Source organism: Charadrius vociferus, unplaced genomic scaffold, assembly GCF_000708025.1.
Source record: "Charadrius vociferus isolate BGI_N301 unplaced genomic scaffold, ASM70802v2 scaffold139, whole genome shotgun sequence".
Classification (NCBI taxonomy): Eukaryota; Metazoa; Chordata; class Aves; order Charadriiformes; family Charadriidae; genus Charadrius; species Charadrius vociferus.
Window position 1 is genome coordinate 202,044 of NW_009650169.1, and position 12,709 is coordinate 214,752.

General features: G+C 43.5%; 1 protein-coding gene across 1 annotated transcript in view; it reads right to left on the minus strand.

Annotated features, from left to right (window-relative positions):
* The window catches only part of EHBP1 (EH domain binding protein 1), a gene marked incomplete at its 3' end in the record, with an annotated part of 225,619 nt that overhangs the window by 194,737 nt on the left and 18,173 nt on the right, over positions 1-12,709 (minus strand). Inside the window, exon 2 of the mRNA XM_009892512.1 lies at positions 1,272-1,329. Within this exon, the coding sequence (XP_009890814.1) occupies positions 1,272-1,329 (58 nt within the window). The remainder of the gene's footprint in view (positions 1-1,271; positions 1,330-12,709) is intronic.

The following is a 12,709-nucleotide window of genomic DNA, read 5'->3' on the forward strand; positions in this document are numbered from 1 at the left end:
AAACTTGAACATAGGAAGTTCCATCTTAACATGAGGAGGAACTTCTTTACTTTGAGGGTGGCAGAGCACTGGCACAGGCTGCCCAGAGAGGTGGGGGAGTCTCCCACGCTGGAGCCATTCCAAACCCGCCTGGATGCCGTCCTTTTCAACTTGTTGTAGGTGCCCCTGCTCGGGCAGGGGGGTTGGACTAGATGACCTCCAGGGGTCCCTTCCCACCCTGACCATTCTGTGATTCTGTGAGACTGACAGAAGATTTTGCTCTTATTAGTCAATAATACTATACCAGAGAAGACATTGTCATATTGGGCACTGCAGAGGTTTAGAAATGCTTGCCATTTGTTTCAATCTCAGTGTAAGTGGAGCATGTTGTGGGGTTTTTTTATTTAAGCTTCATTTTCCATGGAAACCAAGCCACGCACCCAGACTGTCTCGCCTTTCGCTTCGCCTCAGACCCAAAGGAGCCTCCACAGAGGCTAACTGCATCTCACTGTCAGAGCAGTACAATTCAGCAGTCTAGACAAACCGAGCACCATTTAACAAAGAGACAGTGATCTCATAAGGCTTTCAGATTCCCTACTGCACGAAAAAAAGTAAGGTAAAGCTCACGGAAGAGAGGGCTACTCTGCCCGCAAACTTTTACACATCAAAAAACCCAACTGCATGCAAGACAAACTTTATGAACGCCCAAATACTGAACAGACTTCACTTGGAACTTCCCTTTCCTCCGGCTACCAAGTCATTAGCCATAAACCACAAGTTCACCCGCTTCCTCACAGTGTTTGTGGAAGTAAAATGTTAAAATTTAATTCAAATATACGCTATTGGCTGAAAGAGCCTGCGTTTATTCTTCTTGATTTGTAGTATTTTCTAGTTGTGAAATAGCCTCTTATTCAGACTTTATCTTCGTATTGCAGTGATGGCAGATTCTTCATTACTTTTTTTATTATGTTTAATATACTTCTATTAGTGAAACAGATTCTCCTTTCTAATTAGGTCTAGCAATTAATAACTAAAATTGAACTGATGACGATACAATTCTGCTAAACAAATAACCAAAGCTGAAATCAGAGTTAAGTGTTTCCATAAATTAGGGCTGACAGCAGCAGCAGCAGCTTATTCTGAACTTTACGGCTAAACTGAGATAAAAGAAAAGAAAAATAATTAAAACATTTCTCATTTATTTAGCTGCTCCCTGCACTCTAGAAACCAGTCCCTCGAACAGCTGACCCTGCTTGTCACTGAAGTTGGGACTTATTAAGCAATCAACTAACCTTAGAGGATTTTCTTCGGCTTCTTCTTGTCCAAACCACCACTAGTTTATCTGGCTGCCTGTTGAAGATAAGGAAAAAAACAGCTTAACTTACAACAAGATCAATATGTAAACAGTTTATATTAAAACTCTTGCAATACTTAATGACATCCTCAGTGGATACATTATCTCTTAAAAATAGCTCATCTAAAAACCCCTCTCAGCATCAGCCAGCTAACAGGAAAAATAATGCTGTATTTTTAGAAAAAGGTTGTCTTCCAATCTGCACACTAATGTCATCCTTCTCCTCCCGCTCTCCTCGCCTGTGGGCATCTCCCCGCAGCCAGCAGTGCACCCCAGCACAAACTCTTCCACGGGGCAGAGAACAGGATCCAGCCTCTTTAAAGACACCTCGGAAACAAGCCGGGACCCAAACCAAACATCAATGCAAACTCTAGCTTGAATTTCAAAGCAAACATATTGAAAAGGTACCGCTATGTAGCAAACAAAACTGACAATTTCACTTTTTCCACTCCCAAAGGATTTTTTCCCCCTACTTAAATACCTCAAACAACAAAATCGAGCCCTGTATTACTCCTCAAAATCTCCTCGGAGGACCACAAACAGATCAATCAGCGTTTCCTCAACTTTCACTCAGAAGGCCAAGCACACTGAAATTCAGCACAGCTCTCCAAGCAATTGTTTATTTGGTATTTCCAACGAATGCGGATGGAAACCCTCCGTAAAGGACACTTCCACTACACATCATGTTCTCTTTAAATTTCTTAATATTTATTTCTTGGTTAATACTTACAGCCCTATTAATTCCACCTTACTAGTTTTACAATTGTCTGAGTTATTTTTGATATTGACCTAACTTCCAGGCTTTTTTTTTTTTGGCCCATGAGACACTTCCCATTGTATGACCACACTTCTGGTCCCACTTCCAGACCCATGACCCCTCTTTCCGGAGGCTCCTGACCCTCCGTTCTGGCTTTCTTTCCTAGCTGGTGACCGAAATCCCATCAGAAAGCCTGACTGCAAATCTACCCGCAAATGATTTTCGATGGAGTTCACAGCTCCACTTAAAAGTAGTAAAGCTGTGACTCTGCCTGGAGAGAAAAAAAAAAAAAAAGCATAAATTGCTACTCGGGAGTTTTGAGACACTGGAGTAAGAATCCCTGCGTTTCTCAAGCCAACAGCACAACTTGTTTCCTGTTAACAAAAAAAATCGGGGGGAGGGAAGGATGTTACAGAGAAAAAGTCAAGATACAACACGCTCAAATCATTCGTTAAAAGATGCACCCTGAAAAAATCCACGCAAGTATTCTGAATTAAAAAAAAAAGCAGCGTTCACACTGTTATCCTAGTATTTCCTCGCAGGGAAGCTGTACCTACTTCATAACTACCTTTTCAAATGAAAGCCCAACTGGTTTAACAGGCCGAGAGCTCATTTTAAGCACCAAAATGGTGGCCACCGTATTATATACCTTCCCACCCAGCCGTTCATCCTCTCTGCAGGATACAACAAAACCAATACATCACCTTCAATTTACATTTAAACACCACCAGAACTGAAGTTCTTCCGAAAAACAGAGTTAAAGGCAGATCCTGCAAAGGAAACGAGGACATCGCCTTTTATTTGCTATTCTATATTGCACCTTATTCCTATAATATATCCCTTAATTTCCAGGTTGGGACATATTGAAAGCGAAATAACTGTGCAAATTCACTCTTATGGCTTGTTTAGGTGACCTAAATCATAGGTTGGCTCTGCTTGCAGCTTCTCCCGCAAAATCTCGCTCAGCAATGAGGTCATCTTGTTGTACTTGGGAAGCACTTCGCTCCCTCGGTGTGGCGCGTGTTCGGTTCTCTTCTCTCGGTGTACACCCTCCTTCGCTTTCACGGCACTTGTGGTTGTGCCACCCAAAAAAAAAAAAAAAAAAGAAAAAAAAACCACCCCCAAGCAATTTCCCTGAAGCAAAGAAACCCGTGCCTACAATAAACAATTTTTTTCTAGAGTTATTTCACTTTGCACTCTAAAGCTGACTTATTCTCATTTCAGAAACTGGCTCGTAAACCAAATTGAATTTAACTTTGACTCATTCAATCCTGAGCTTGCCTCTGAGCGTAAAAAAAAAATAAATGCCAAAAGCAGCAGAAGGTGGGGGAGGGAAGGAAAAAAAAAAAAAAAAAGAAGATAAAAGTGATAAGAAAATGTGTTTCTACAGTAGCAGTAGCTACACTGCAGACAAACCTCCCTCCAAGAGCAGGACTCTGCATCCCAAGGGTCACACAAGCAGGAGAAGGCAGGACAACGCCTGCAGAGGAGTTAAGAGAAGAGCATTAGCCCATGTTGCCACCAGCTCTCCACCTCTTCTCTCCCTCACCTAAAGGCACACGGTGCTCAGCAGCACACCCGTTCTCTGTTTCTTCTGGCCAGGGCTGCCAGCCCCTCTACCGGCAGCGGCCTCGGCCTGCTCAGGAGTAGAGGAACACCAGCTATCAGAAACACGTGAGAGACACAAAGACGTTCCTCATGGTATACTTAGTAGATCACAAAAACTTGGAGCTCCAACACATGGATTTCAAGAGTAAATTTCCACAAGTTTTCATCAGAAGAGCACCCAGTTCTCCAGAGATGCTGTGAGGGAGGCTAAGCAGGATGCTACCCAGGTCCCTTCCTTTCCTGCAGCTCCACATCAGGTAATGGTGATGTCCATTTCCCCCTCTAGATCTGTTCTCATCTCATCTTACATATCTTAAATATCCGGAAAAGAGAAGGCTCTGGGGAGACCTCAGAGCCCCTTCCAGCCCCTAAAGGGGCTCCAGGAAAGCTGGGGGGGGAACTCTGGATCAAGGAGTGGAACGATAGGATGAGGGGGAATGGTTTCAAACTGGAAGAGGGGAGATTAAGATTGGATATTGGGAAGAAATTCTTTGCTGTGAGGGTGGTGAGCCCCTGGCCCAGGTTGCCCGGAGAAGCTGTGGCTGCCCCATCCCTGGAGGGGTTCAAGGCCAGGTTGGACGGGGCTTGGAGCAACCTGGGCTGGTGGGAGGTGTCCCTGCCCAGGGCAGGGGGGTTGGAACAAGATGGTCTTTAAGGTCCCTTCCAACGCCAACTATTCTGTGATTCTATGATCTTGGCATCACGAGTGATTTTTCTTACAAGCCGCCGGATCATCTCCCCAGGCTGGAAAAGCGAAGCAGCACAGCAGGCTCCACGGGGTGCCAACATCTCAACCAGGAGGCCAGCCCCGATGGACACGGCCCAAGAACTATTACATGCGTGTGCAAAGAAGAAGGCCAAGAGAAGCAAGACAGCAAAGCAAAGCGAGGAAGCAGAAGGAGTGTCAGTACCAAAGCCAGTCGGTTCAAAGCAGGAACAAATCCACCCCTGCCCCCCTGCAACACAGACAGTTTCTCATTATGGGCTACTCTAGAAGAGACCGTGGCTATGCCAGATGCCTCAAAAAATGAAAAGAAAAGAGTAAAAAAGAGACTATGTGTGGACACAACACAGTTATTCTGAAAAATTTAGTAGCAACCCTTGTTAAGGGTCGACATGTCTCAATGAAGAAATCCTTCCAAGTCTGGACAGGAGAAAAAAAAAAATAATAAAAAAAATCAGAGATGAGCAGTAAAACATGACAGTCATCTCCTGTGATACTGGTCTGCATGTGTCCCAGGTTGGTTACTGACCTTACATTTAATTCCCTTTCTTTCATTTCATTTTAAATCGTGCCATTGCTTGCTCGGCTTTACAGAGACTGTCAGAGACAGCTGGTGCTTCACTGCAGTTCTCCAGCGGGAGCTGCGTCTGCATCACACACACACACAGAGTTATCACCAAGCCTGGATTTATTTCCCAATTTTGAAGAACTCCCTCTGCCAGGAATATAAAGAAAGACGCTGACATGAAAAAGCCAACTCGAGTCTCAATTCAGACTGAGAAGAGCGAGCCACGCTGATGGAAGAGCATGACCTGCTCCCCGAGGCTCTTTCACCAGTGTATTTATTTTAAGTACTGAGTATTACTTTGCTCCTTCAGCTTCAAGTATGGGAGAAATCCACATTCAGAGGTACTTCGCCAAAAGAAAATGAGGAAGGTCATCACAATATGGAATGGGGAAAGAAGGGAAGAGGAAAAAAAGATCCCAAAGGATGAGTTTCCCCGCTAAGTATACCACATGCTGAACTGAAACAAAACAGAAAGAAGAGCAGTTTTTCTAAGGGATTTTCTTCAAGAAAGTCACAAATCCGGCAATTTAAAAATATCTCCATAGAACTGTTTTACAGACGAAGCCAAGAGTAACCCCCCCTTCTACAATCTGTTCATTGTTCTCTTATGCCAATATACTTCTAGCAGAAAAAGCCCAGCTCGTATTTTAATCGGCAAATTTGCATTCAAGGTTATTAGTGCTGTCTCAGTGCTAGGAAACGGCCAAAACCACAGAATGCAGTTTGCTCATTTGAGTAATATTTCCTACTTCAGACTTCTCCCCTCCTTCCACATCATCATAAGCTTAGGCTGCTCGTTAAGCAACAATAAAAGCAAATGAAGAATTAGGCTGAAGACCAGTTTTAGTATCCTTTATAAGTTTACTTTGTAAACTCGGACATCATTCCAAATACAAACAAGCTGGACAAATACTACTGGTCAGCTATTACAAAAAAAAAAAATTAAAAAATTAGTTTCTTGTACTGTACAAACCCCTTTTCTCATGCTTTTAAAGCCACCAGCTTCTAGATAATCACTTATTCAGCTCCAGCAAAGCCAGAATGTTTAAGGTAAGGAATACCACACCACTAAGACGATGGGGTCGGGGAAAGAACTGGGTATTAGCTGAACAGCGGCATCTCCACGCTGCTTCAATCTGTACAAATCGACACCACCAACCCTTCAGTGGGAGTTTTCAATGTTCTACAGAACTACTTGGGGGTGCTTTGTGTTTCACGCCACACCAGTACGTGGCACTGGGGCGGCAGACGCCGCCGCCGGGAAAGGCAGGGACCCAGCGGCAGGTACCGAATCATCCAGCTTGGATCCAATAGATCCGATGTGACAAAGCCTACCATAAACTCGTATTTGCTATTTACTCCTTTCTGCGTTGTTCACAAGAAACTACTCCTGAAGAAAGAACAACTTATTTTATTATTTCCAAGTGAAACATGCTCAGCAGAGAAGCAGGGAAGATTATGATTTCAAAGTTCGTAGCTCAGAAAGAGAGCGTCATCGCTGCCCTGCATACTAAATAACTAAAATGAGATTTAAAATACAGATTAATAAAGCATCTATAATTCAAAACCATGCCTGCTTTTCCTGTCAGATGGAAGCCATGGTTCCGGTATCATCAATTCTCCCATTGAAACAACTGATTTAAAAAAATTAATAAAAAAAAGTAAGACAAAAAACTGGAGCCAGACTTTGCCATATCCACAATTATTAAATAAAGTAATAAAAACATTCCACAGACTGGAAAAAACTATGTCACCTAATCATCACCTTATATGCCACAAATCTCACCAATTGAAAAGGAGGTTGTGCAAGATTCAAGGTCTTCTGGGGTTTGGGTTGATCATTCCAGGAAATATTTGGCACAATATTTTGATTACAGAACTCTCCAAATATCACTTGTGAAAGGACATAGAAGGTATCAGTCTCCTGTCAGCTCTTGTTTTGTAAACCTTTTAGCAGAAGCAGATAGCATTAAGCAGGACTTATTTCTCCACCAAATTTACTGCTCGATAACAGAAAACTAAAAAAGACATGTTTAGAATCTGTTGCTGGAAAGAATTGCAAATACACTTAACGTTAATTTATGGCCACTGAAGCCAATGGCGAGCCCAATTAGTAACAACCCTTTGGTGAAAGGAGAGAAAATAGGTATCAGGGTTTGTTTGTAACAAGGTATCATTACATTTAATAACATCCAATACTCTTTAAATGACTGTAATGCGGAAAGTACCTTTTTTGAATATACACGGACATATTACCGCCCACATGTTTGTTTTGGCATCTGATTTCCTAAGTGTTGGGGTTTGCCTTTTTTTTTTTTTTTCTTTTTTTTTTTTTGGAGGTTGTTTTATTCTTACTGCATTTGATTTGAACTGCATTAATTATTTCGGGCTAGATTACTCTTGTGAAGCAAGCTTAAAAGTGTATAATTAACAAGAGAAGCAGCAGTGTTAGCACAATAGCATGCAGATGCACTTATTGAAGGATAAAAATAATTACTTGAGGACTAATGTCAAAGTACTTCTGCTAAGATTATTTTTTTTTTTTCTTTTTAACTAACCTTTTGTCCCCTCTGCATTGTGCATACCAGCATGACACGCTAGGTTTTCATTAGGAACCAATCCTCCCTCCCCACCAGCACACAGCTTTCCCCATGACCGCTGGAATGCTATCAACGCACTCCAACGGTCTCTGAAAAATAAATGTGATGGGTTCTACGCCACCATTAATTTGGGACGAACGTTACTTTTCTCATTTTACAGATAATTACTTTGAAAAGCTCTCTTTGCAGTGCAGTCTTCTGCACTGGGACCTACACTATGCCGTGGATTACCATGAGCCAAGGAACTAATCAAGCAACGGCCTTTCGCGAGCCTTGTACAAAGGTTTTTTTCCCCCTCCAGAATTTCCTGTTGGTCACGATCAATGAAATTCCACAGCTGCCTACAACTCCGGGAAGCGCAGTCGAATCACCACCGATGCTTTAAACAGGCCTGGAGATGCTGGTAAGAATGATGTCACGCGTCGCTGCGTTTGCCAAATGAGCCCTCTCACTGAGGGAAGGTACAGCACTGACTGCAAAAGCCACAAACATTAAGAAAATGCAAATGCCGCGCAGATAAAACCCATCCGAGCTAATTATAAGATGAAGTCCATTACAAGATGAAGCTTTGCATTTCAGGAAGGGGATTGGGGTTCTCCTTCCTACCTCCCCTTAACTTCCATGGTGGAAGTTAAGGGTACTCAGAACACTCTGTACTCAGACATCGTTCACCGTAGTTGTACGAGATGTCAAATACATCCACTGGCAAATTAAACCTGTCTGCTGCCACTTCTCCACCGCAGACTCCCACGTAAGGCCTGGGAAGAGACTTCTGAACCACCTCCCAGCGGCACCACATCAGGCTGGATCCGAGTCAGAGCAGCAGGCTCCCAACCTAACACATTGCAGAACATGCAGCAAGCCCCTAAAATAAAAAAAAAGCTTGTTCTTCCCCAACTGCAACCACCCAGTAGTCTTAGCAAGGCTGGGAAATTTCGAAAGAGAAATCACTCAAACAAGCACAGCGAGAGGACGCCATAGCCGAGATCCTCCCACTTCTGCATCTTTCTACACTTAACACAGAAAGTTCCTCCTTCATTTCTTCCCACCAGAGGTCTCTGGATATTTTTTTCAAGACTACAGAAGCTGTGAAGAGACCCGGATTTTCCCCGTGAACTGAATTTTAGGGGGTTTTAGCACATCTGCCTCTACGAGACTTACGTCTCAAGATTATGCTTTGCTTTTCAAAAGAAGCTCTAGTCTGGCTTCACTTGGTTTAAACAAAAAAGGGAGAAAGCGAGACTATGACTATTTTACAAGTGCAGTCAGACCTACTGAATGTGCGCAGCATCTACTTGCGAGGCTGAGCGTGGAATGCGTAGCATGTACTGCCGACGACTTGGTTTTCTTAAACCAAACACAACTGACGTTTGCAGAACGAGCTGGATTAAACAAAGGCCAGGTTCATCCATTATTCAGACCAAGTGACAAGGACAGAGTGAGCTTCCCTTTCCAAGGAGTTATTGCAGCAGAGAACCTCGAGCAAAACAAACTTGCCAGGACTATCCAGCAAAATCTTTTCTTGAAGCTTTTTGCAATAGAACTTTATATTGCAGAATACACACGCTGACGCTAGTCTTCAGTGTTCTCTAACGTCCTTTCGGCAGTTAACAGGAGGATGCCTTGACTAACCCCCAAATTATACGTCACATCCAGTTGCCCTTTGTGTAGAAGCTCCCTCTGCCTGATCCAACTTCGCCTCGCTTGTCCCAAGGAGGGGCTAAGAGCACTGCACCAGAAGAACCAAGTGGATCTCTTAACCCACTTTCCTATGATCAAAGACACTCCCCTTAGATGGACATTTACTCCAGCAGTGCTCAGTCCACACGTTTACACTACACATCCCACCACACCAGGTAGGGGTTCTTTTTTCAGAATAGTTTTCTACGTTCAATAATGACTCAATGATTTTAAAGAGCAGCTTTCAGTTTAGAGTTGGTAGGTCGCTCCTCCCGAGCGGTGCGTGGCAAGAGCAGGCATCCCGCAAACCTGCTCGCACAGTCCGCCCGGTCCTGGTCCTCTTTTCCTGCAGAGCTGCTGCTTGACAACTGCCAAGTCAATAACCACAGACCAGGCAGAAATCATACTCATTTTCACCTCGGACATAACAGTGCATTTGAAAGCTGGTTTAAGAAGGTGAAGTGCTAGACCGGCATCACCTGGCCCTCTCTTCATCAATGGCCATGTTCACCGTGGTGTAAAACAATAAAACAGATTAGTAACAAGAACCGGGGAAACACAGTTTTAGCAAACTGGAGCAAGTAAACCAGGAATTTTGAATTCAAATTGCAGCTCCTGCCCCCACTGACTATACAACCTTCAGAAAATTTTAAGCACTGAGCAGCATCAACCCTCCCCTTGATTATTTTAATCATGCTCCGTGAACTACCTATACCTCCATCTATAGACCAAAGATAGTATCTCCATACAACAATGTATGCACATTACTGAGGATACGAGGAGTAACGGTTTTAAACTGAAAGAGAGGAGATTTAGATGAGATATTAAGAAGAAATTCTTCGCCCCAAGGGTGGTGAGCCCCTGGCGCAGGTTGCCCCGAGAAGCTGTGGCTGCCCCATCCCTGGAGGTGTTCAAGGCCAGGTTGGACGGGGCTTGGAGCAACCTGGGCTGGTGGGAGGTGTCCCTGTGAGATGTAGCCTCACAATAAAAAGTGCAAAAAGCGTACCTAAAAAAAACCACCTCTTTGACTGGCAAATGCTGCCTGAAACTCAGCTTCAACCCATCAAAACCAAATGCCCATGTTAAACAATATATTTCTGTACTAAAAATATGCAAGAGGCTTGCCGGCACACCATTGTCAATTTTAATCAGACCGCATTACAAAACAGATCCGATTCCATTTTGCATTATTTATTTTATTTATTTATTTTTTTCTCCCAAATAGCATTCGAACAGAAGGCCCTTCTGGTTTTCAATCTGGAAATGGTAGAGAAAAAAAATAAATTCTTTTTCCGCAATTCTTGCGGAACAGAAGAAAAGTACACATCTTTCACCAAAAGCACAGTGCAAGAAAACTGAACTGTTCATGATAGTATCTTCGTCCTCTAATTTATCTAAACTAGATTTAAGAGGGATTCTGCATAACAATTAAAGAAGAGGATGATCTTCATTGTTCTTACTACCTGGGCAAGTTTCATATTCACACACTGATACAAGAAGCTTTAGGTTCATGAGCTACAGGCTGCAACGTGCTGTTCCACAGGGATTCCAACATCCACGTTAGGACTTGGCCACAGCCAGTCGCAGAAGCGACAGTGCATTAATGCCTCCATCCTCCTCCTCTCCTTGCAATCCAGGGACTCATCCCAAAGGAATTACAGTCCAGCGTGGGCACAAGTAAGAGAATCCGGTGCCGTGCGTCTTTCAAAGCTGCTTTCCAAACCAACGGCTCCAGGGTTTTCTCATTTGTTTTTGTTTCTTAAGGCCGTGTTTGGGATTACACAAAGCAACTTCTATGCTTTGAAGACACACAGTTGTGAACATACTAAAGGTTTGCGAGTGGGCAGCAAGTGCAGAATGGTACCAGCGTGTAGGGTCTGTCTAAAGAGACGGTTCATATCACCTACCTCAGGTGCCTGCATTATGGAACTGAGATGCTCAGGCAGTAATTAGTGGTTTCAATTAAAAAGGCCAATACGTCCAAAGAGCACATGAGCGCTGATACACACAGTAGTCTGCCTCTTCAATACCTGTAAGTCTGAAAAGCTTGTATCTACACTTGGAGCTATAAAGACAGTGCAAACTCTTGATTTACACTCCAAAGATCGTAGCGCGACACAAGTATGACCTCTGGTACGCTGCGTTCATACAGGGACCAGCGCGGACGGGCTAGTATGATAAACACTCCTCTTTAGTTTTCTAAGTGATGACTTTACTGAGCCTTAAATTAACCCGCATTTATCTTGAGACATGAACACTCTTGGCCCATGCACAATGAGCTCCCCAATTAAAGATTCCTCGTCTGTCTGCAGCCTCCTTTCGCTTTTGCAAATTAATAGCACAAAGAGGAAAAAAAGAGGGGATGGAGGGAGGGAAGTGAAAACATGACGCGCTGTGCTAGTAGCTCCTTTCCCCGATCTCTGCCCAGGAGAGCAGGCTTTGCACACACTGCCAGGTGCTCTCCGTCACAGCCCTAACAGACAGGGTATCACGAAGCATGAATTCACTTTTGGGGAAGGAGGGCGTTGAAAGATGAGATCTTGAACTGCTTTCTCAGCTCCGAGTCTGGCATCCCCTCGGCCGTAGGACCAACCGCAGGATTACGAATCGCCCGCTTTCAGTAAAGCGCCCCATTACCGGGAGGAACGCGCCGCCTCTTCGCAGTAGCTGGGGCACCCACACAAGTAACACACCTTTCTGCCACCCTTCAGAGGCATGAAATAAGATTTTGCCAACTGCAATAATGCACCAGCTAACGGAAATCTCCGAAGCACCCACAGCATCAGAACACCACAGAGAAGCATGGAAACTTCACATTTAAATTTGGGTCCCAACCAAAGTCACACACTTGCACACTAAGCAAAACAAAACGCCCCAAAGCCTCTACAGACCTCATCCTCCAAGCTTCAGGAGACCTTCAAAATGTGATAAATGAGACTAAGCCAACGTGATAAATTTTGCAGCAGTAAGCTACACGTAGACAGTTTTCAAAATTAAAGCCATGATTTTCTTAGATGTTAAGAAATAAAAATATTAATGACCAGAGTTACAACATGTTTGCATATGGTTTCAAAGAAACTGCCTCTGTCCTTTCCCATGAGACGCCCCATTTCATTTTGGTGGCCTTTCAAGAGCTGCTTTAAGATGGCCATAAGAAGTGACATTATTTGATTGGTATTTACAGCTAAATAACTGTTCCAAAGGCTGCTAATTTAGAACAACTCCTCCTCTTCCTGCTCAATCTGTTTAATTAAGTTGTTACATCGCTTCCAAGCTGCCTCCTGAAACAGAAGTTAACACTTCTGATTACAAAAGTCAATCTCAAAAGCAACACCGGTTATTTCTATGTATATATCACCCATTATTACCCTAGAATTGTACATCCCAAGTCTAAAAACGTGTATCGTTTTTTTAGGAAGTTAAACTGACCAAGCCTTTT